The following is a 20,058-nucleotide window of genomic DNA, read 5'->3' as shown; positions in this document are numbered from 1 at the left end:
TATGCTGTCCTTACCCTAGGCCCATCATATCTGGCACCACCTCAGCAATCGCACCACACTCGAATGACACCTAGCATACTTTGGTGAGACTTGGCCCTGCTGATCCACGTGGCAAAAGGGTGTTATGTCGCTATGGTAAAGACCACGCAGCTTCACCATAGCGAGATGGCGCCTGTCGTTGATCTAAATCAATCTGATGGTGAGCAAGATAGATCATTCCCCTCAGTGCATCAATGAATAGGAACTGGCCACCTACCAACCATTTGACGGACCCTTGCTGACATCTGAGACTCACCGACACGTCTGACATCTGAGACTCACCGACACGTGGCAGAAGGGTGCTATGTCACCATCATATTCATCACACAACTTTGGAAGGCGAGATAGCGCCAACCATCAATCTGACTTTGATCTGACGACCACAAAAGACTTGCGCTGATCCTACTAATCACATTAGAAACCCTAGCCCCATAATACACGTGGCGTCCCCACACTGGTCTACGTAGCATCATCTTGGCAACTCGTACTGCCTTGACCCATTGAGTAGCTCTTTCTCGTAGATGTGGCATGTTCTGATTTGTTAGCGTGGATTGAGGACCCTTCCAACTGGGCAAACGAAGTACAGAATGGGACCCAACTCGTTTGCCTGAAGTTCTTTTCTACGACGACTTTCCATTAGGTGCTATGTCGCTATCGAAAAACTCGTGAGTTTTCCAATGGTGACATAGCACCTCACCGACATTTCTGACTTCTCGGCCCATTTTCGTTGGTCCGCTCGTGAATATTTTCCATTGCCACGAACCTTGCCCGCCAAACACTAGGACTCACCGTAGAAACACCCTCTAGCCGGCCAGGCGCTATGTCATTATTGGAAAACTCATGAGTTTTTTTATGGTGACATGGCACCTTGCCGCCTTTTGAACTTTTTGGCCCGTCAAAACATGTTCGCCTAGATGTGGACCCACCATTGCAATGTGTCATCAGGGTGCCATGTCGCTAACATAGATCTCGTGCAGCTTCTCCATAGTGCGATGGCGCTTGCCCTTGATCTCTGTAGATCTGACGATGGAGAACTTGCGGGCCACAAAATATATCATAAGGTGTAAAAATTTGGTATTTAAATATCTCCACGGGTATTTGACTATGGACATTTCAAAGGCGGGAAGGGTGAATATGAATTATGAATTTTGGCGGGAAGATCAAAATACAATAGTACCACATCAGCATTTCATCACCACTTCATGTCACCTCGTTAACCTTTGTTTGGACCTACCTTCACATTTTTTCTTATATCTCAGGTATACAAACTCTATTTTCCAAAAAATAGATATCTTGGAAAGCTAGTTCTAGGCCCATCACATTGGCATAGTTAGTTTTTAGTTGTGATGCTCTTTTATGGCTTTTTCTATTGTTAAAGTTAGGAGTTCAATATTGTACTCTAGGAGACATATCTTGAGCATTCGATCTCTAATTTGGGAATCCTTTATATCATTGGAAAGGTCTTTCTAAGATCCTTTTAGTGATGTTGGCTATTTTTTCAAATTTTTCTCTAGGCACATTCTATTTAGTATTTTACATTTTTTTCATTTTGGTGGATAACTTAGTTGTTTCAGGTCTAAGGATCAATTTTTTTGCTTCAAATGATTCATCATGACTTCTGTTATCTATTGTATTTGTCTTATGTCTCTTCTGGTCTATTTAGACATCATTTGTATGCATTCTTGCAAACACACTAAGATAAAGTGCCATATTGTATCTGTATTTTCATTTTAGTCATTTGCCTTATTTTGTCTTCTTATTTGAGCAGTGTCATTTGAAGACACTCGTGTAGATTATTGTATTCTTGAGATTCACCATATCTTGCTCCTTATTGTACATGCACTACTCATGATTGAAGTTCCATGGGTGGTTGATGTTTTTCCTTTGTTTGCCATCTTTGTGAGGCCTCACCCTGACCCATCATAACATAGATATTGTATTTCCATTTTGTTCCCTAGACTAGATATATTGACATATATTTTGATACTTGATGGATAGTAAATTTTGCTACTTAACTGATGATATTTGCCTTGTGGTTTTCCATTATGATATGTATTAGGACATAATGGTGGCATAATGGTGGATGTATTAGGCATAGTGGATGAATTAATGGATAGTTATTCATTACTTCATTATTATGTTAGAAATGAGTTTTAATGTGATTCTAATGCTTTAATGTGATCTTGTTAAGGAATTTAGTAAAGTATTGTTCTTGAAGGCTAATGCTTAAATGATTATATGTAAATGCTAGAAATAGAGAGCTAATTATGAAATGTGTTATATGCGAATTGTAGAATAACGAAGTCATCGTGTACTCTTACTTTCATATGTATTTTATATGTGGCTTCTCATGGGACTACTGATGCTCAAGTCTAGTGCTTAGGAAAGGAACCATGGAAACATAATGGGGAAACAAGGTATAAACACATTGTAAATATGACTCTACAAAGGTGAATCTTTATAAGATTCATAAACTTTATTGTGATGTGTTTATTTTGTAAATGTGAGATGAATCTGTGTAGTATGTATTTCATGTGTAGATTCTGAATGTGTTATGTGTGATGTATAGTGAATTTTGTGTGTGTCATTGGACACTTGTACTCATTATGTGAAATGATATGTTCTTTAATGATGGATCATGTGGCCACCTTATTCTAAGTTAAATACCTTAATTGACAAACTTGACATATTGCCTTAAAAAAGTAAAGAGAACAAGGTTACTACCATAGGAAATTTGAAATTTGAACTTACCTAGCATTGTGAGGGCCAAATAGTAGCTCTAAGGTAAATTTTTGATGAAAATAAACCCTACCCATGTTAATACTTTAAGTTGGGGGGCTAATAATGACATCTAGGGTGCCTAGAAGACCTAGGGGACCCCAAAAAGAATGCATTTTTCATTGAATAAAAAATGAGAGTGATATATAGAGGCATGACCAAATTAGAAACTCACTTGGCCACTCTCTATCTTTAGAGACAACTAGGGTTTGGAGGAAGAGGATAAGGAATTCTACTACAATTTTCCATTGTCATTGCTTGGAGTGAGGTTGGTATCCATGATCCATGGTGTTCTTCATTTGCATATATAGTTGATATGGTGTTCTTCATTCAATAATAAATTTGGTGTATTATAGATGTGGTTTGTTAATGAGGATTATTTTTTGTTTGAGTGTTGCATGTGAGAAGTTTATGTGATTTCTTCCTTGAATCTTGTTTTGTTTCATGTTGTGTGTTTGTGTAAAGGGTGTGAAGCATCACTCACCCTTGGGAGGGAAGAGATGCTTGGGTGAAGGGGTTAGTTGGGTTCACTCATGTAGTTGAGGAACCCTCCCATGTGTGGAGATGGTTTTTATGTGTTAAATGGAATATGGACTTCTTGTTTACTTGCATTTTGGAAGGTATAAGGAGGTATGTGAAGAGGGAATTCATTGTAAGCCTTGAAAGGGCATGTTGATAATGAGAATACGTGCATATTTGTGAATCATTGTTTGAAAATCCTCCTCATGGAGAGAGCCCACCTTCACCCTAAAACTTGATTTAAATCTTGAATCTATGTGCAAGCCTTGGGTTGGGTTGTCTTGTAATGTATTGTGTAGAGTTTTGTTATATTGTTGTGATCATGCATGATATGTGAATGTGTAGTATGCAACCATTTGTGCCTTGTTTCCCCAAGCTCGGTGGGTAGCCTAGGTTGGGAGGTGAGCCTCCATGGTTCCTTTTTTTTTTTTTTCAAAGGTTGTGCTTTTGGATTCATAGAGCTATTGGAACTTTCCTTGCATTGAAGAAGAAGAAGATATGTCATTTTGTGATGTGATGAAGGAAGTAATCCCTTCTTGTATTTGTGCATATTTTAGTGATGGAAGAGATCACTATTGTTTTGTGATTGTAGCTTCATTATCTTGTATTTGAATGAGTGGAAGGAATGGATCAAGCATAATTGTAGATAGTGAAAGAGTTTATCTCATTTGGTTATCCTATTATTCTCAACTCTCATAGGAAAAATAGATGCATTCTTGCTCAATCTTGAAAGATGAATAGATATGGAGATTGCATTTAGAAGCTATTGTAAATGAATTAGTTTTCAACTATGTATTCAATTTTTCAATAATGGTTTAAATTTTGATAATGGATTTAGGATAAATGATATTCTTTGAGGTTTCCATGCAAATAGATTTCAATATGTTCATTACAAATATATACCATGAAAATTACATTGATAAGAAGAATGGTTCTATTATTTCATGTTGATCTTGAACCAAATATAAGAATCCATGAAGAAAACTAGTAAAAGGAAATTAACTTCAAAAGTAGCCTATAGATGAATATTGCTTGCTAGAAAATGTATGGCAAACCCACTAAATCCAATTCCAAAACAAAAATACAGTCGATAGAATAATATGAATAGAATAAATAAACACTCTTCTACCTATACCATTTTAAAAAATAAAAGAATAAAAAAATATTAAGTCACTATCTTATCAATATTGCTTATAAGAAAGACTTTCAAAAAGATTAGTTAAGTACATATTCACCCTATTTAATGACCAATGGACTAAATAGAAAGAAATATAATAAAAAATATATAATATTAATAAAATCCCCAACCTAGGGGGCAGGCTGCATACTATTGCTAGGGCTGAATTTTTTATTTTTTTAAATTTAAAGCAAGATGGGGGGAGAAAGGACAAATCATCCCCCCCTCCATACTTGGCAGCCTTATCTTTATGGGGGCATTTAATTAAATGTAGATTTGGGGTGGGTACACATCCCCTTCGCCCTTTTATTTTCCACCTATCTCCTTTTCTATGTGCTAACTTGGGGAAGACAAAAGGTGGGACCACTTGTATTGTGTGTGTTTTTTTAAAGCAAAACAAAAAAATCTCCATTGAAATGACCATGCGTTTGCAAATAAAAGAAGTGGTAGTTGCATTGTTTTGTGAGCTATGTCAGCCTCCATCATTTTAGTCATGGGTGATCAGACTCTAGTTTTTTTTGTGTAGGGATATGATTATGATTTAGGTGGGGTAAGAGTAGAGTATATAAAAATAAAGTCCATTTTCAGTTTTAATAAGGTTATAGTATTAGTATTAAATTTTTAGTATTAGATTTTTAGTATTAAATTAATAGTATTAAATTTATAGTATTAAATTTTTAATATTAAATCTATAGTATTAGATTTATAGTATTAAATTTATAGTATTAGATTTACATATTAAATTTATAGCATTAGATTTATAGTATTAAATTTATAGCATTAGATTTAAAGTATTAGATTTATAGTATTATATTAATAACATTTCAAAGGATGTTAAATTTTAGAGAGTTAGGAAATTATTATGAAAGAGTGGAATTTAAAATGTTTAATGTTATTTTGTGAGAATGAGAGTATTAGATTATAGTATTAATAGATGGGTGGGATACAGAAATAATCCTAAAACAAAAATATAAATATATTGACATTTCAACTTGTTTTGTTTTGATATTTCAAGTATGGGTAGATATAGGTAAAAAGTTGATAATGTAATTTGTTTTAGGTTTGTTTTTATTTATTTATTTATTTTTTAAAAGTTTATTGGGTGGAATTAAAGATAGGTAAAAAGAGGATAATGTAAATTGCTATTTAATATTAGTACATGTAAAAAAAAAATATTAATGTGTTAAGTTAACTATAGGATATGGAAAAAAAGTTGGGGTGGTTAGTTATTTTTTTTAAATATATATATTTAATTATTTGAGAAAAGAGTATTAGAGGGTAAATAGTTGGTTGTTATTCTATTTTTTAATTTTTTAATTTGTTTTGTTCTTTCTAAAGAAAATTTAAATATACATAAAATTGTATTAAATTAGGCTTGTGACTATAAGTATGGTGATATGTTTAAAGAAATGAAAGTATGTGATTAGATGGTAGTATTATCTGATATCTAATTGAACATTATTTGCCAATATAGGAATTTTAATTTAATATTAACAATTAAAATAAAAGATTTATATTAAGAATAGAAGGTATAAGTGGTTTTGAAATAATAATTATAATAATAATTGAATATTAATAATAAATAAATAAATAATATATTAATATAAAGGTACATTTAATATTAATAGAAGCAAGATGAATAATTGATAAAATACCTACTTGTTGCAATCCTTAGAACTCTTACCACTACATTAACACAAATTTGGATCTCACTTCCACATCAGAGTGTCCCATATTGGGTGTAGAAGATTGAGGGTTCATAATCATAACATTTTAATATAGTTTGCCTTTAGTAACTAGCAACCTGATGACCTCCTCATAGTGAACTTGAGATCTACTTCCTGAGTGGAGCAAACTTCATTTCATCATCTAACTTCATCACCTCCTAGTTTAAGAATAGATTAAGTTTCTTACCTTCACCTTCTACACTTCAGAAGAAAAAATTTAGTTGTGTTTTTGCCTTGTTGAATTGTGGGCATGACAATCTTCCTTTGTCTAGTGAGTGTCCATTCCGTGACATTAACCTCATGACGAGTTTGAGATTGATCACTTCAGTACACACATATGTACTCTTGTGTGCACCTTGATTGTTGTTCCTTGACTTGCAATTCTTTAGGCCCACTTTTCTAGTTGCCTATCACCTCACTCTCATCTGCATTGGGGGGGTTATTATGTTGTTTCTCATACTTTCTTGGTTAGATTGATCAACTCTTCAAGCTTTGGTATTTCATGCCATATGTATCTTCAAGGTCAGTTGTTTTCTTTTGTGTGCCTCCTGATTTGATGTAGATTATAGTCTTCTCTACTTGGTCAAGTTCTATTTCACTGGAGGTTCTTTAGATCAAAAATTACTTTTTACAGAGCTTTGTAGCTTCTACATGCTTTAATTGTGTTCTTCATGATCATCTTTTGTTCCTATCTTCTGGGATATTCCCTAGTTTGGAGGCTTCTTCAATCCTTCACTTGTTTCTTTTAGCATGTTTTTCATCTGTTTTTGGAGTGGGTTTTTCCCATGTAGTTTTCTCTATTTCTCCTCTTTTTAGAGATTTGGTTGTGCTTGAGTACCTCATTAGGCCTTGTTTGTCAGGACTCAATTCTACTTTAAGTAGTAGTTTCTAAATTTTTAGCTGGGGGGGTGGTTATTAAAGTAATTAGATATTTCCTAAGTTGATTAAGTTAAACGTTAGGCATGTAATAATTAATTCTTTTATTAATTATTTTGATGCAACCTAGATTAGACATTTTTAGGGTTTTGATCTCCTTTCTAAGAATGATATCTCATTGTAAATATTCTATTGAGAATTGAGATTGATTCACTTTTGATAATAACAATCTTTTTTTGGCTCATCAAGAATGTCTCATCTATGGATTTGGCAATTCCAGCCTCCATAGCTTTTTGCTTCTCTCTTCTATGACAAGTGTTTGCATGCAAGTGATTCTTGGGAGTTGTGGGGTTGGTCTTACATCAACTTCAATGTCTTGAAGGTTTGCCCATTTTCTCCCAACTTTACTATCTTGTATGCAGTAATAGTTACATTATATTTTATAATTTAATAATTATAAATGAATATGATCATGAAAAGAAAAAGTATGATTAAGATTTATTTTGAATTGTAATACACTTAAATTCAATCTTTCTTTGCCAATTTAATCATATAATAAAGTAATTTAACTATAAATATAAATTATTATCGTAGAAAATTAGAATATATTACTAAAATTAGCTTAGTAAAAAATTTAAATTATTCTGACATTAAATAATTTTAAAATCATATATTTAAAAATTGAGGACTTTATCTATATTAGTGTAACTTTTTAAAATTGATTTGACATTTTTCCTAACAAAATATGTACTTAAAATGATATAAAGAAAAAAATACTTGAAAAAGGTTTTATGTGTTGTTAACACAATCTATACATGGTTGGACCTATTAAACAAAAAAATTATTACTAAATACAACTAACAAAATAAAATTAGTAATATCATGACATATGACATATTTAAAAATACGTAAGTTGCAAACCTTCATAGAATTCCCAAATATGGCATCTTGAAAATACATTAGTTTGATTATGCAAGGCTAAAAATGTAAAATTTACCCATTTATAAAAGATTAACACATCTCCAAAGTGTATTAGCATAACCATTACATGATTGCAAGATATATATACCTTTGAATTGGGTCATTCAAGGAGAAATTGAAAGAATATCTTCTAGGTGCTATAATTGATTGGAAATGTCAGCTTTTGAAAAAATATTGAGTGCTAATAGTGGCTCTATCTAAGGATGTATACTCATGTTGCAATAGGAAGAATCCAAATATTTGGGGGAAGCATTACATGATTTTTTGGGTAAACACAATCCTAGAAAGGATTTTGGGGAGAGATTCAACACAAAAACTAGAAAGCAATAACATAGATGGTCAATGATCAGACTATGTGAAGCTCCTTTATGAATAATCCAAGATAAAAATAGCCCTCCCTCTATTAGTACCTCAATTGATCTCTTATCAATGGAAGGTGTAAAACAAGCTATAAAAAAATTATTGAGTAATTAAGCTCAAAATATTGATGATATATAGGTGAAATTCTTAAATTGGGAATGGAGTTACTTTCCTTCACATTCAAAATCTTTTCAATAGAGTCTGTCAAAGTGAATTTTCAATGGAATAGAGTACTACTACATCTCTCTCTCTCTCTCTCCACAAAAGTAGAGATCATTATAACTACTATAATACTATCGTTAATCCACTTATTAGTAAGCTATTTGGTAGCATAATAGAGTACAACATTAGTAGCTATCCAATAGAAAAAGAAAGAAAAGGAGCAAAAGAACATACTAGATTGAGATAGACACTCTACCATCAATCATTACACCAAGGCACCTAAATGCGAAAGTTTGGGACCTCTAAGGTGGAGAAGTCTTTTGGTCTTTTGTAAATTCCAAAAAAACCTTCAATATTGTTCCTAGGAACAAAATTTGGAAGAACTTAATATCTCTAATGATCTTTGAATGGTACTACATAGAATTTGTGAGCAAGTTAGAGCTATAATTAGAATTAAAGATGGCATATTGGAATGCTTTTGCAACAATATTGGATGTAAACAAATATGTCCCCTCTTGTCCACTCCATTTGGATTGTCATTTTATAAACTTGAAATGTTGCTAAACATTAAGGAGGACTTCCACATTGCTAGATATGTGGTGAAACTAGTTCTTTATGCAAATAATGCTAATTTAATTGTACAAATTATCAATGATTTGAGAGAACATTTGAATGCAAAAAAAGTAAGATTAGGATTTTCTCTTTAAAGAGGAAGAAGAATTAGGTTAATTTTAGGTTTGAAGAAAGTTTATTAGATATTATGAAAAAATACAAGTACTTGGTAATTGATTTCACAACAGGCTTGCCTAGGAGACTTGTATAACAACATAGATACAACTAGGTTGGAAAACCTTCATTCCTATTGCAAAATACTTGTAGGCAAGAAAAGTTATGGGAATAGTAAGCCAGAAAATTTTCTTTTGGCTTATTGGTCATGTTGGTTGTCCTCTATCATTATGAGATTTGTACGAACAACCTTTCAAATCACAAGTGGAAACAAATAAAAAGAATGCAAAAGTATTTTATCACTAGTAGCCTAAAAGTCAAATCAATGGTCCCATATGATATTCTCTAAGCTGAAGCAAGTATGTTTTTGTTGGAGGCTTCAAAAGTAATTTGTTTATTAAGTTGTCTAAGAAAAGTTGAAAACATAGATAAACACCATTGTCCCTAACTAGTTATCATGGAGAGACTAGTTCATAGAAATAAGACATGGATGAAGCAAAACAAAGAGTGAAAGGAAATGAAACATTGACATGTGAGCAAATCAAATACGATGAAAAAAGCTCATCGCGTGCAAGAGTTCCATCTCACTTGAGATCATTATAAAAAAGATTACTTGTGTGTGGCAATTAAGAGTAAGATTAGATTATTAGTGCCTAGGTCTCATCATCCATGAGATAACTAGATGGTTCCCAAAAAGATTGGAGAAGAAAAAATGTGTACTTGCAACACAAAATAATAGTACTAAATGACACTTCCCAAAAAAATCCTAGATGATAAGTAATAGAAGTAAATGACAGTTTCCAAGAAATCCTCCATGAAAATGGAAAAAACAACAAGGGCCCATTTGGTTCATGGATATCAACAGGAATTAGAATTGCGAATTCTAAAAAAATCATAATCCACTGCTTGGGTTGACAAAATGAGAATTGGAATATGAGAAAATTAGAATTTCGTATCCTCATTTATCCCCCAATTCGAGTATTCGGTCTTCCTTCCAAATAGTTGGTATTGCTCAAATACCCATTTTAATTCCAATTTTGGGAAAAACGAGCATTGCAAATTAATACAAAAGAAACTTTTTAAAAGTTCGGCAGACCTAATTTTTTTTGGCACTCAAACTTTTTGTCTACCAGATTATATTCGTTTGCACTCCATTTTATCTCTGCAAACGTTTTGCTCCATTTTCTCTGGTTTCTCACGTTGTTGTTTGCATATCCATTTTTTCTCTGCCAAACATTCTACTCTCCATTTTCTATGGTTTCTCAACGTCTCTGCAAAGGTATGGTTGCATTTTGCTCTCCATTTTGCTAGGGTTTAATAGATTTTGCTCTGAATACGAGGCCCTTCTTTTCTTATTCATTACAGTGCCATTGTTTTTACTTGTGAGGAGCTGCGCAAAGGTATATGTGCTGCTTACCCAGCCCATTATTTCTTCTTTGGCCAACCAAACTCCTATAGAATGGTGGTAATTTTGTGTTGAATGTAGATTCACCAATTTTTTACGGCTTCTTTCTTGCGCTGACCCTACCTTTGTGCATTTCACTGAGGTTCTAGTCACGAGTTCAAACCCTAGCTGTCGCAGTGGCCATTTGCTTCACTAACAGGACAGTTTGTAGATTGTTTTCCTTTGATTTTTTTTGTTTTTTTTTTGTTTAATTTGTCTGCCATTTGAGTTTTGGCATGGCCATGCCTCATATCCAATTCTAGAAATGTGCAACCAAATGGTGAAAATGTGTATTCTCATAATGAATTATTGGTGAACCAAACGGTCCCAAATCAAATCCTCAAAACAGTAATCTGAATTTCAAATTCCAGAATCCCAAATCAAAATTTCTGAATGCCAATTCTCGAATCATATTCCAACAACCAAACGGGCCCCAAGAGAATATGTTTCCTTGTGAACTTATCGAAATCATATTGAACCCGTGTCCTCGCCTGTGAGGAATTCCCCGTTTAAACTCCGGGTGCAGTAAGGATGCCAATAAAATGTTCTACGCCTCACCACTGCCGATATCATTGTGGTAGACGCAAACAGAATAAAATTACACATGTTCTCTTATGTATAATGTAATTGCCATCCTATACTCATGTCTGCGTAGCAAAGTTATGTTGAAGAAGCTGCACAGGTTTTCCTCCCTTGTGATCCACAATCCTCTTGGAGGTTCCTTTTATCTTCGATTACGGCAGGCCTGCATTCTCAAGATTGCGCTTTTACAGGGGAAAGCACCCCGCTCTTTCGTCGCGCACAGGGGATTTACATGCACAACATTTCATAACAATCTTATCAATCTGTATGTCAAATGCGGAAGATTGGTAGATGCAAGTAAAGTATTTGACCACATGAAAGAACGAAACACTGTCTCATGGAATACGATCATTGCAGCATACCAAAAAAGTGGGTGCCCTCGCGAGGCAGTCACACTGTTTCACCAAATGCAACGAACAGGTTTCCAACCCGATCAGTTCACATTTTCCAGTGTACTCCCAGCCTGTGCCAAAATTGGAGCTTTGGATCAGGGTATGGACATCCATCAAGATATAAAAGATAGAGGAATTTTGTTAAATGTTGTGGTTTCAACTGCCTTGGTAGACATGTATGCAAAATGTGGAAGTATGCTCAAGGCACGTGAAGTGTTTGACGAAATGCCTCGAAGAGATGTCTTCTCATGGAATGCAATGATTGTAGGCTATGCACAGAATGGTTTTACTGATAAGGCTTTAGATACTTTCAAGCAAATGCAATTGGCAGGTATGAAGCCGGACTCAGTTACCTTTGCCAGCGTCCTCCCAGCTTGTGCCAAAACAGGAGCTTCGGAACTTGGTATGGATATCCATCAAAGCATCAAGGATAGAGGAATCTTGTCTGATGTTATACTTGCCACTGCGCTCATAGACATGTACGCAAAATGTGGAAGCATAGAGAAGGCATGTGAACTCTTTGATAAAATGCCTCAAAGAAATGTAGTCTCGTGGAATGCCATGATTGCAGGGTATGTACAAACAGGATTTGTTGAAAAAGCTTTAGAAACTTTCAAGCAGATGCAATCGGCTTGTATAAAACCAAACAAAACAACATTTGCCAGCATCCTTCCTGCCTGTGGTAAAATGGGAGCTTTGGAAGAGGGCATGGACATCCATCAAAGCATAAAGGCTAGAGGATTTTTGTCAGATCTCGCAGTTGCAACTGCCCTGGTAGACATGTATGCAAAATGCGGAAGCATAGATAAGGCACATGAAGTGTTTGACAAAATGCCTGAAAGAGATGTTGTCTCCTGGAATGCCATGATTGCAGGTTATGCACAAAACGGGTTTGTTGAAAAGGCTTTGGAAACTTTCAAGCAAATGCGATTGATCGGTGAAAAGCCAGATTCCACAACATTTGCCAGCATCCTCCCTGCCTGTGCCAAAATGGGAGCCTTGGAACAGGCAATGGACATCCATCAAAGCATTATGGAAGCAGGGTTTTTATCTGAAATCATAGTTGGAAATGCTCTGGTAGACATGTATGCAAAGTGTGGAAGCATAGACAAGGCACGTGAGCTGTTTGACAAAATGGCTCGAAGAGATTTGGTCTCGTGGAATGCCATGATCGCAGGATATGCACAAAATGGATTTTGTAAGGATGCTCTCAAAATCTTTGAATTAATGAAGCTCTCTGGAACACATCCTGACTCTGTAAGCTTTTCTTGTGTTCTATGTGCATGCAGCAATGCAGGTTTAGTTGATGAGGGCTGTACACATTTTAATCGAATGAGCAACTCTTATGGCATGACAGCTACTGTTGATCATTATGTGTGCATGGTTGACCTTCTCACCCGCGCAGGCTATATTGAGGAAACCCTAAACTTTATCTTCAAGATGCCAGTTAAACCTTTAGTTATTGTGTGGATGTGTTTTCTTGGTGGCTGTAAGGAACATATGTATTTGGGTTTAGGAGTGTTTACAGCAATGCTGCTTTTTGATTTGGATCCAAAAAATGCTACAACTTATGTTCTTCTCTCAAACATCTATGCAGAAGTGGGCAGGTGGGGTGAGGTTCAAATGGTAAGGAGATTGATGAAAGATAGAGGAATTACCAAAATCCCTGGATGTAGTTGGATTGAAGGCCATAACATGGTACATGCATTTTTTGCAGGTGATAGATCACATCCACAGACAGAGGAGATCTATGCAAAGTTACGGATATTGACTTTGGAGATGAAGGCAGCAGGCTATTTTGCAGATTCAAGACATTTGCGTACTTGTGTGGAAGAGGAGGAAAAGGAGTTATTTCTTTGCCACCACAGTGAAAAATTGGCAATTTCTTTTGGTTTGTTAAACACGCCTCCTGGAACAACTATTAGAGTTGTTAAGAACCTCCGAGTATGTGCTGATTGCCACACTGCAACCAAATTTATCTCCAAGATTGTTGCAAGGGAAATCATTGTGAGAGATGCTTACCGTTTCCATCATTTTAAGCAGGGGCAATGCTCTTGTGGAGATTATTGGTGATGCTAAATGAAGGAATCCGAAAAAAGTCTTGCACTAGAATAAGAATGCACATCGCTCTTGTATGCACTGTTGAGGTATCTGACAGTGACTTGTTTTATGATATATGTAGAAGGTGGCCGGTGGGGCGAGGCTCGAGTGTTAAGGGAAATTGGTGAAACGATAGGGGAATTAAAAAGAACCTTGATGTAGTTGAATTGAAGGTCATAAAATGGTACTTGCATTTAGTGTGGGAGACAGATCACACACCCACAGACAAAAAGAGAGCTATGCAAAGTCGGCTGACAAGACGAAGGCAGCAGGAAATTTTCCAGATTCAACACATTTGCATAATGATGTGGGAGAAGAGGAAAATGAATCATTTCTCTGCCACCATAGCGAAAACCTGACAATTGCTTTTGTTTGTTAAACACACTCTATGGAACAACCATTAGAATTGTTAAGAACCCTTGAGTATGTGCCAACTGGAACACTGCAACCAAGTTTGTCTCCAAGATTGTTGAAGGAGAAATTGTTGCAAGAGATGCTTACGTTTCCATCATTTTACACGGGGACAATGTTCATGAGGAAATTATTGGTGATGCTAAATGAAGCAATCTGAAAAAAGTCTTGCACTAGAATAATATGGATAGAATGAAATGCACATCACTCCTTATATACACCGTTGAGGTATCAGTCAATTATTTGTTTTATGATATATGTAGAAGTCGTCAAGTGGGCAAGTGAGGTGAGATTCAAGAGGTAAGTAGATTGATGAAAGATAGACAATTAAAAAGATCCCTGGGTGTAGCTGGATTGAAGGCCATAAAATGTTCCATCCAATTTGTGTAGATCCCACAGACAGAGAAGATCTGTGCAAATTGGCTTGGGAGTTGAACGCGGCAGGGTATCTTCCAGATTCAAGACATTTTCTAAATGATGTGGAAGAAGAGGAAAGGGAATTATTTCTCTGCCATACTGAAAAATTGGCAATTACTTTTTGTTTGTTAAATACGCCCTGAAACAACTATTAGAGCTGTAAAAAACTTCAAGTATGTGCTGATTGCCAAACTGCAACCAAATTTATCTCCAAGATTGTTGCAAGAGAAATTGATGTGAGAGATGCCAACTGTTTCCATCGTATTAACCTGGGACAAGGCTCCTGTGGATATTTTGGTGATGGTGGATAATACGGATAAAACAAAATGCACGTCACTACTTCTACACACTGTTTTATTTTAGAATAGTGTTGACGTTTCATTGAATTGTTTTCAGAGTTCACAATCAACATTTGTCTTCTGGTCATTTATTTGGATTAATTGTAATATATTTTGTCATCTAGTTAAGATTACATTTAGTTCCAGCTATGGCAGCAAACCATTGCGAGGGCAATCAAAAAATCTAGTGATTAAATAGATTGCTAAAAGCCAATAAGATTTCAACAATTTACTGACATATAAGGCTTTTGGCAGTCTGTTATTGGCATTGTAGATTAGCTTTCCATATATAATGCAAGAGAGTGCAGGTAAGTCATTGTCTTTGTCGGTGTGTTATTATATATCAGTAACATCAATAAAGCAATTAATTAAATTTTTTTTTCAGGCATGTAAGATGTGGCAAGATTCTGGGAATGGAAAAAGTGCCCAAGCTCTTTTCATAGCGTGCGAAAATGGTGCACAATAGAAATTTATCGACCCAAATTTTCAACCTTTACATTCAATTTGGTCTGCCCTCCTCCTTTCCTTGGCCACTCAGTATCCAAGCAAACTGAAATACTGGTTTCGTCTTTTTGCCCTCAATTTTTTGTTGCATCCAAATTCAACCCAAAACTCAAGGGCTAATGCGAATGATCAATCACAGCTAATTCCACCCTATTCAACCTCTAAAACTACTTAATTTTTGTATATAGTCGACGGTTGCTTCCTTGGAAAAGATCTCTTGGCTTGCTTTTTGTGACCTATGGGCAATTGTTTGAGTTTCAGTTGCTTCAGGTGTTATGCTGTTGTTAGTAGCATGGTTGTTGTGGCTATTTTCTGTTCTGAACTCAAGTTCTAGTTTTGGCAAAGCAAGATGATCCCCAAACGACCACTCCAAAATTGGGAGCCAAAATATAGTTATTAAGGTCGGACATTTTATTTAGTTTACTAAATTTTTGTATTTTAAATGATCCATAATGTGACAGATCCTTTTATTTCTTGAGAGCAGAATTATTATATGGCTCTTATTTCAGAAATTAGTTTCACATGTTATAGCTTTAGATTGTTATTTTCTACTAAATCACGTTAAACGGAATAATACCCAAATGTAAAATACAAGCAAGACATAGTTTGAGAGATTGAAATATTGTACATGTTAAGTTTTAGTCCAGAAATCAATGGTGATAAACAGCAATAAAAGGAACAAAACTGAATCAATAAACATCAGAAATATTCTAGGAAAACCCTTCCAGAATGAAGGGAAAAAACCAGCCACACAACAGAAATATATCTTTATTGATAATGAAATATTTTTGTGTACAATATTCTTTGCTTGAAGCAAATATATAACAATAGGAGAGACACTTGACATTATAACTGAATGTCTCTTGAGATTCTCATAACTCTTATAATTAATTATAACTCTTCGAATATTCATGTCTCAATACATGTGAACTGCACATGTCATTATATTTAATATTATAATTTAAACATAAGTGTCATTTTCAACTGATGGTAAAAATAACAGTAATAACATCATTATTTTCAGAGATAAAGATCTTTATCGTAGCTACCATTTTCAACACTCCCTCTTAGCCAAAGAGAGATCTTTGGTTGAACAATCACACAAGATTGCAACCAAAATGTCAATGATAAATATATCTTATAAGATTCACAAAAACCTGTAACAATTACTCATATTCATGGAATCACTCAACATGAAAATCTGTAACAATTTCTCATATTCATGGAATCACTCAACATGAAACCCCGTAACAATTACTCATATTCATTGAATCACTCAACATGAAAACCTATAACAAATACACATTCATGAAATCACTCAACATAAAAACTTGTAACAAATACACATATTCATGGAATCACTCAACATGAAAAGATTTGCAAGACTCGCAACTAAGCTTTTATTCATAGACTCTCTCAATGTGAACTGTTATGGAATCTCTCAACATGACATACAACTCCCATCACAGAATCTCTCAGCGTGATGACATCATGGACTCTTTCAACAAGATGTTCACTATCGCATAGTGAAAGAGTTATCATAGCTGATCTTACAATCTCATTTATTCACACAAAAAGAAATAGGCATAACAAAAGACAAGACTTAATTACATTTAAGTCTCAAATTCTACAAAGCCCCCAAACATTAAAAGCATGTAAAGAAAAGAAGAGATACTATAAATACTCCCTCCCAACCAAGAACAACTCCCTCTAAATTTCATATCTGAACACAAATATGTGTTTTTAATTGAAGCAACATTCATATCTTATGATTCTTGTTGCATCCTGTAGTCAGGAAAGATTTATAAAATCTATTTATCATGTAGGAACAAATATTATAAGGAAACACTATTATTAGATATAACAATTCATGACCAATATAAAAACTTATCTCTAATTGTCTTATTAGATTTGAATTTCATATCCACCCAATTGTTGAAACTTCTACTTCACCTCTTTGAAGTCTAGCATTCCTATGAAATTCAGTTGCTATCTACAACCTCCAGAATTTTATTAGTCACAACTTTTTATTGTTTGTGTATCTTGATTGAAGTTACAATTTGGCATCCTTCCATCCCTTGCTTGATCGGAATAAGAGAGGACAAAATGAGTGATGAAGGGCAAGGGAAAACATCCAGTGCCATCGCTTCTTCTTTTGCAAAGCAGTCAAGGGCCTTTCCTGAGGTGTTGCCATTTCAGATGTATCCACCGTTTCAACATCAAAGCAGGGGGATCTATGTTGTGCCTTATCTTCCATCCGGTGGCGATGTCAGAACCCTTATTCCCTTGACCTATAACATGCCCACGTAAGTAGTCTATTTCATTTCAGATTTGTCCTTATTTCACCTTAAATTCATGACGTAGAATGATATTTGGCTTTTCTTAATGAAATTCATATGATATCAAAACTATACGCATCCCCATATTAAAATAATCTTGTACTTTATATGCTTGAATAGTCTCTGTCAGAAAAAAATCATTCTACAGTAGAAATTCTTTCTCCAGAAAAGATGTTTGCACAAGCTTGCTAGAGAAACAAAAAACAAATATGTCAACTTTCTTTCTCATATGACCCACCCCAAGAATCATTCGAACGGCGAGAACCTTTCAATGGGCCAACTGACACATGACAGTAATATTAAAAAAGATAGCTCCAAAATGATAGTTCCATAACAAGTAAAAACGACAAAGACAAAAAATTGATGATACGATTACTCCACCACAAAGAACAGTTACATAGAGTAAATGACTGGATGCCTCTGAGATCGACACTATCAACAAGGATAGAAGGAATAATAATAAAAACTCTATCGTGCATGTGGAAACATGGCAATCAATAAAGCACTCGATCATAAGGAGTACACACCAAATTCCACCTGCACAAGTAAGACAAAGGAAATCAAATGTAATTGCCACAACAAGACCCTTCCATCGTGGATGATAAAATATATCTCTAATGATAAGATTTGAAATGCTTAGAGTGCTACAACAAAAGGTATGATAACAATATTGTTTGCCGAGAAGGAATATTAAATGCAATAAAAAATGATACTATGAGAGTATCAATTGGATAAAATAATTAAATTAAATAAATGCAAAATTTCACGACATGAAAGAGCTACTCATACAGAGATCAAAATAGTACTCATGATGCAATTAAAAATAAAAATGCAACCTCATAGAAAAATCGAAGACTCCATTAACATGATACCAGACAAGAAGATGATGCTTGATTTCAATAGAGAACGGGTATGCATGTGCTTCCTTGCATTTTCTCCTATAAATCAGAACCAAATACTATCCAGAAATATATCGGCGATCCTTGACTTCCCATATGACTTGAGGTTATAGAGATGAGATTACAATAAAGCTAACGACAAATATTAAAAAAATAGTACCAAAATGGCAACACCTATATTATCAAATGATTTGGAAATCGACCAAGAAATATAACTGAAAAAATATAACAAGCGGGGCTATTGCAACAAGTTCAATAGTAGAATCTCAAGGCTTCATAAAACAATGGTACAATGAACTGACAACTCCTCCATTGAACATATCATTTACTCTTTTCAACCGTAAATAATCTGAAAGCACAAATGTGAAGAAATAAAAGAAAATTTCCTATAATGTTATTATCAAAATCAGGCTCTGATACCATGTTAAATTTTAGTCTAGAAATCAATGGTGATAAATAGCAATAAGAAGGAACAAAAATGAATCAATAAACACCAGAAATATCCTGGGAAAAGCCTTCCAAAATGAAGGGAAAAACCCAGCCACACAACAGAAATATATCTTTATTGATAATGAAATGTTTTTGTGTACAATATCCCTTTATTGAAGCAAATATATAACAATAGGAGAGACACTTCACATCATAACTAAAGGTCTCTTGAGATTCCCATAACTCCTATAATTAATTATAACTCTTTGAATATTTATGCCTCAATGCATAAGAATGACGTGTCATTACATTTAATATTATAATTTAAACATAAGTGTCATTTTTAACTGATAATAAAAATAATGGTAATAAATTCCTTATTTCCAGAGATAAAGATCTCTATCATAGCTACCATCTTCAACAGTACAGTGGTATCAAAGAGGCTTGTTCTGTGTTTGTAAACCCCATCAAAGTAGGTCAGACTATAAGAAATATGGTGTGATGACACACTACCTTTTTGATCATCTTGCTTGTGGTTTAAACGAGAAATTAGAAGAACATTCTTAAACTAAAAAACTGTCATTTATCATATCACATTGAAGATAGACATAAAACCTTGCATTCTTATTATCTCTAGTTAAATATTGGCTTCCCCCAATATGAGTGAGTTATTTGGTTTCTTTTGTTCATCTTTACAATTTACAAGGGGTTTAGTAAATTCCTTATTTTACTAGGAGACTGTGAAAGAACATTAAAGCCTTCAGAGGAATTTGATTTGCATTTAAAGTCTCTTGAAACTATTTTCTTATTCAATATTACAATCTTGAAATAATAGAACACATAAATTGAATTGTTCTA

General features: G+C 34.4%; 2 protein-coding genes across 3 annotated transcripts; both read left to right on the top strand.

Moving 5' to 3' along the window:
* Positions 1 to 11,280: 11,280 nt before the first annotated feature.
* LOC149561767 (pentatricopeptide repeat-containing protein At1g11290, chloroplastic-like) lies at positions 11,281 to 15,352 on the top strand. 2 transcript variants are annotated; one of them, XM_089825311.1, is made up of 2 exons: positions 11,281 to 13,389; positions 13,481 to 13,607. In XM_089825311.1, the coding sequence occupies exons 1-2, from the start codon at positions 11,404 to 11,406 to the stop codon at positions 13,532 to 13,534; spliced, it is 2,040 nt and encodes a 679-aa protein (XP_089681437.1). In that variant the 5' UTR covers positions 11,281 to 11,403; the 3' UTR covers positions 13,535 to 13,607. The 2 variants fall into 2 exon arrangements, with proteins under 2 accessions (XP_089681437.1, XP_089681436.1); XM_089825310.1 differs by having other exon boundaries at positions 11,281 to 15,352.
* Positions 14,045 to 14,834, top strand: LOC149561768 (putative pentatricopeptide repeat-containing protein At3g13770, mitochondrial). The gene is made up of 2 exons (XM_089827900.1): positions 14,045 to 14,237; positions 14,665 to 14,834. Exons 1-2 carry the CDS (start codon positions 14,045 to 14,047, stop codon positions 14,832 to 14,834), a joined length of 363 nt encoding a protein of 120 aa, XP_089684026.1.
* Positions 15,353 to 20,058: the final 4,706 nt, after the last annotated feature.

Source organism: Cupressus sempervirens, chromosome 4 (genome assembly GCF_028749045.1).
Source record: "Cupressus sempervirens isolate cs-2001-9-10 chromosome 4, ASM2874904v1, whole genome shotgun sequence".
In the NCBI taxonomy this organism is placed as follows: Eukaryota; Viridiplantae; Streptophyta; class Pinopsida; order Cupressales; family Cupressaceae; genus Cupressus; species Cupressus sempervirens.
Note: the sequence above shows the minus strand (reverse complement) of the source record. Positions and strands in the feature narration are given on the sequence as shown.

Bases quoted from the DNA above. Each gene is read 5' to 3' on its own strand.
- LOC149561767 (XM_089825310.1), top strand. From the start codon at position 11,404: ATGTATAATGTAATTGCCATCCTATACTCATGTCTGCGTAGCAAAGTT.
- LOC149561768 (XM_089827900.1), top strand. From the start codon at position 14,045: ATGGTACTTGCATTTAGTGTGGGAGACAGATCACACACCCACAGACAA. The intron at 14,238-14,664 runs GTTAAACACACT...CAATTTGTGTAG, and splicing joins CCTGACAATTGCTTTTGTTT to ATCCCACAGACAGAGAAGAT.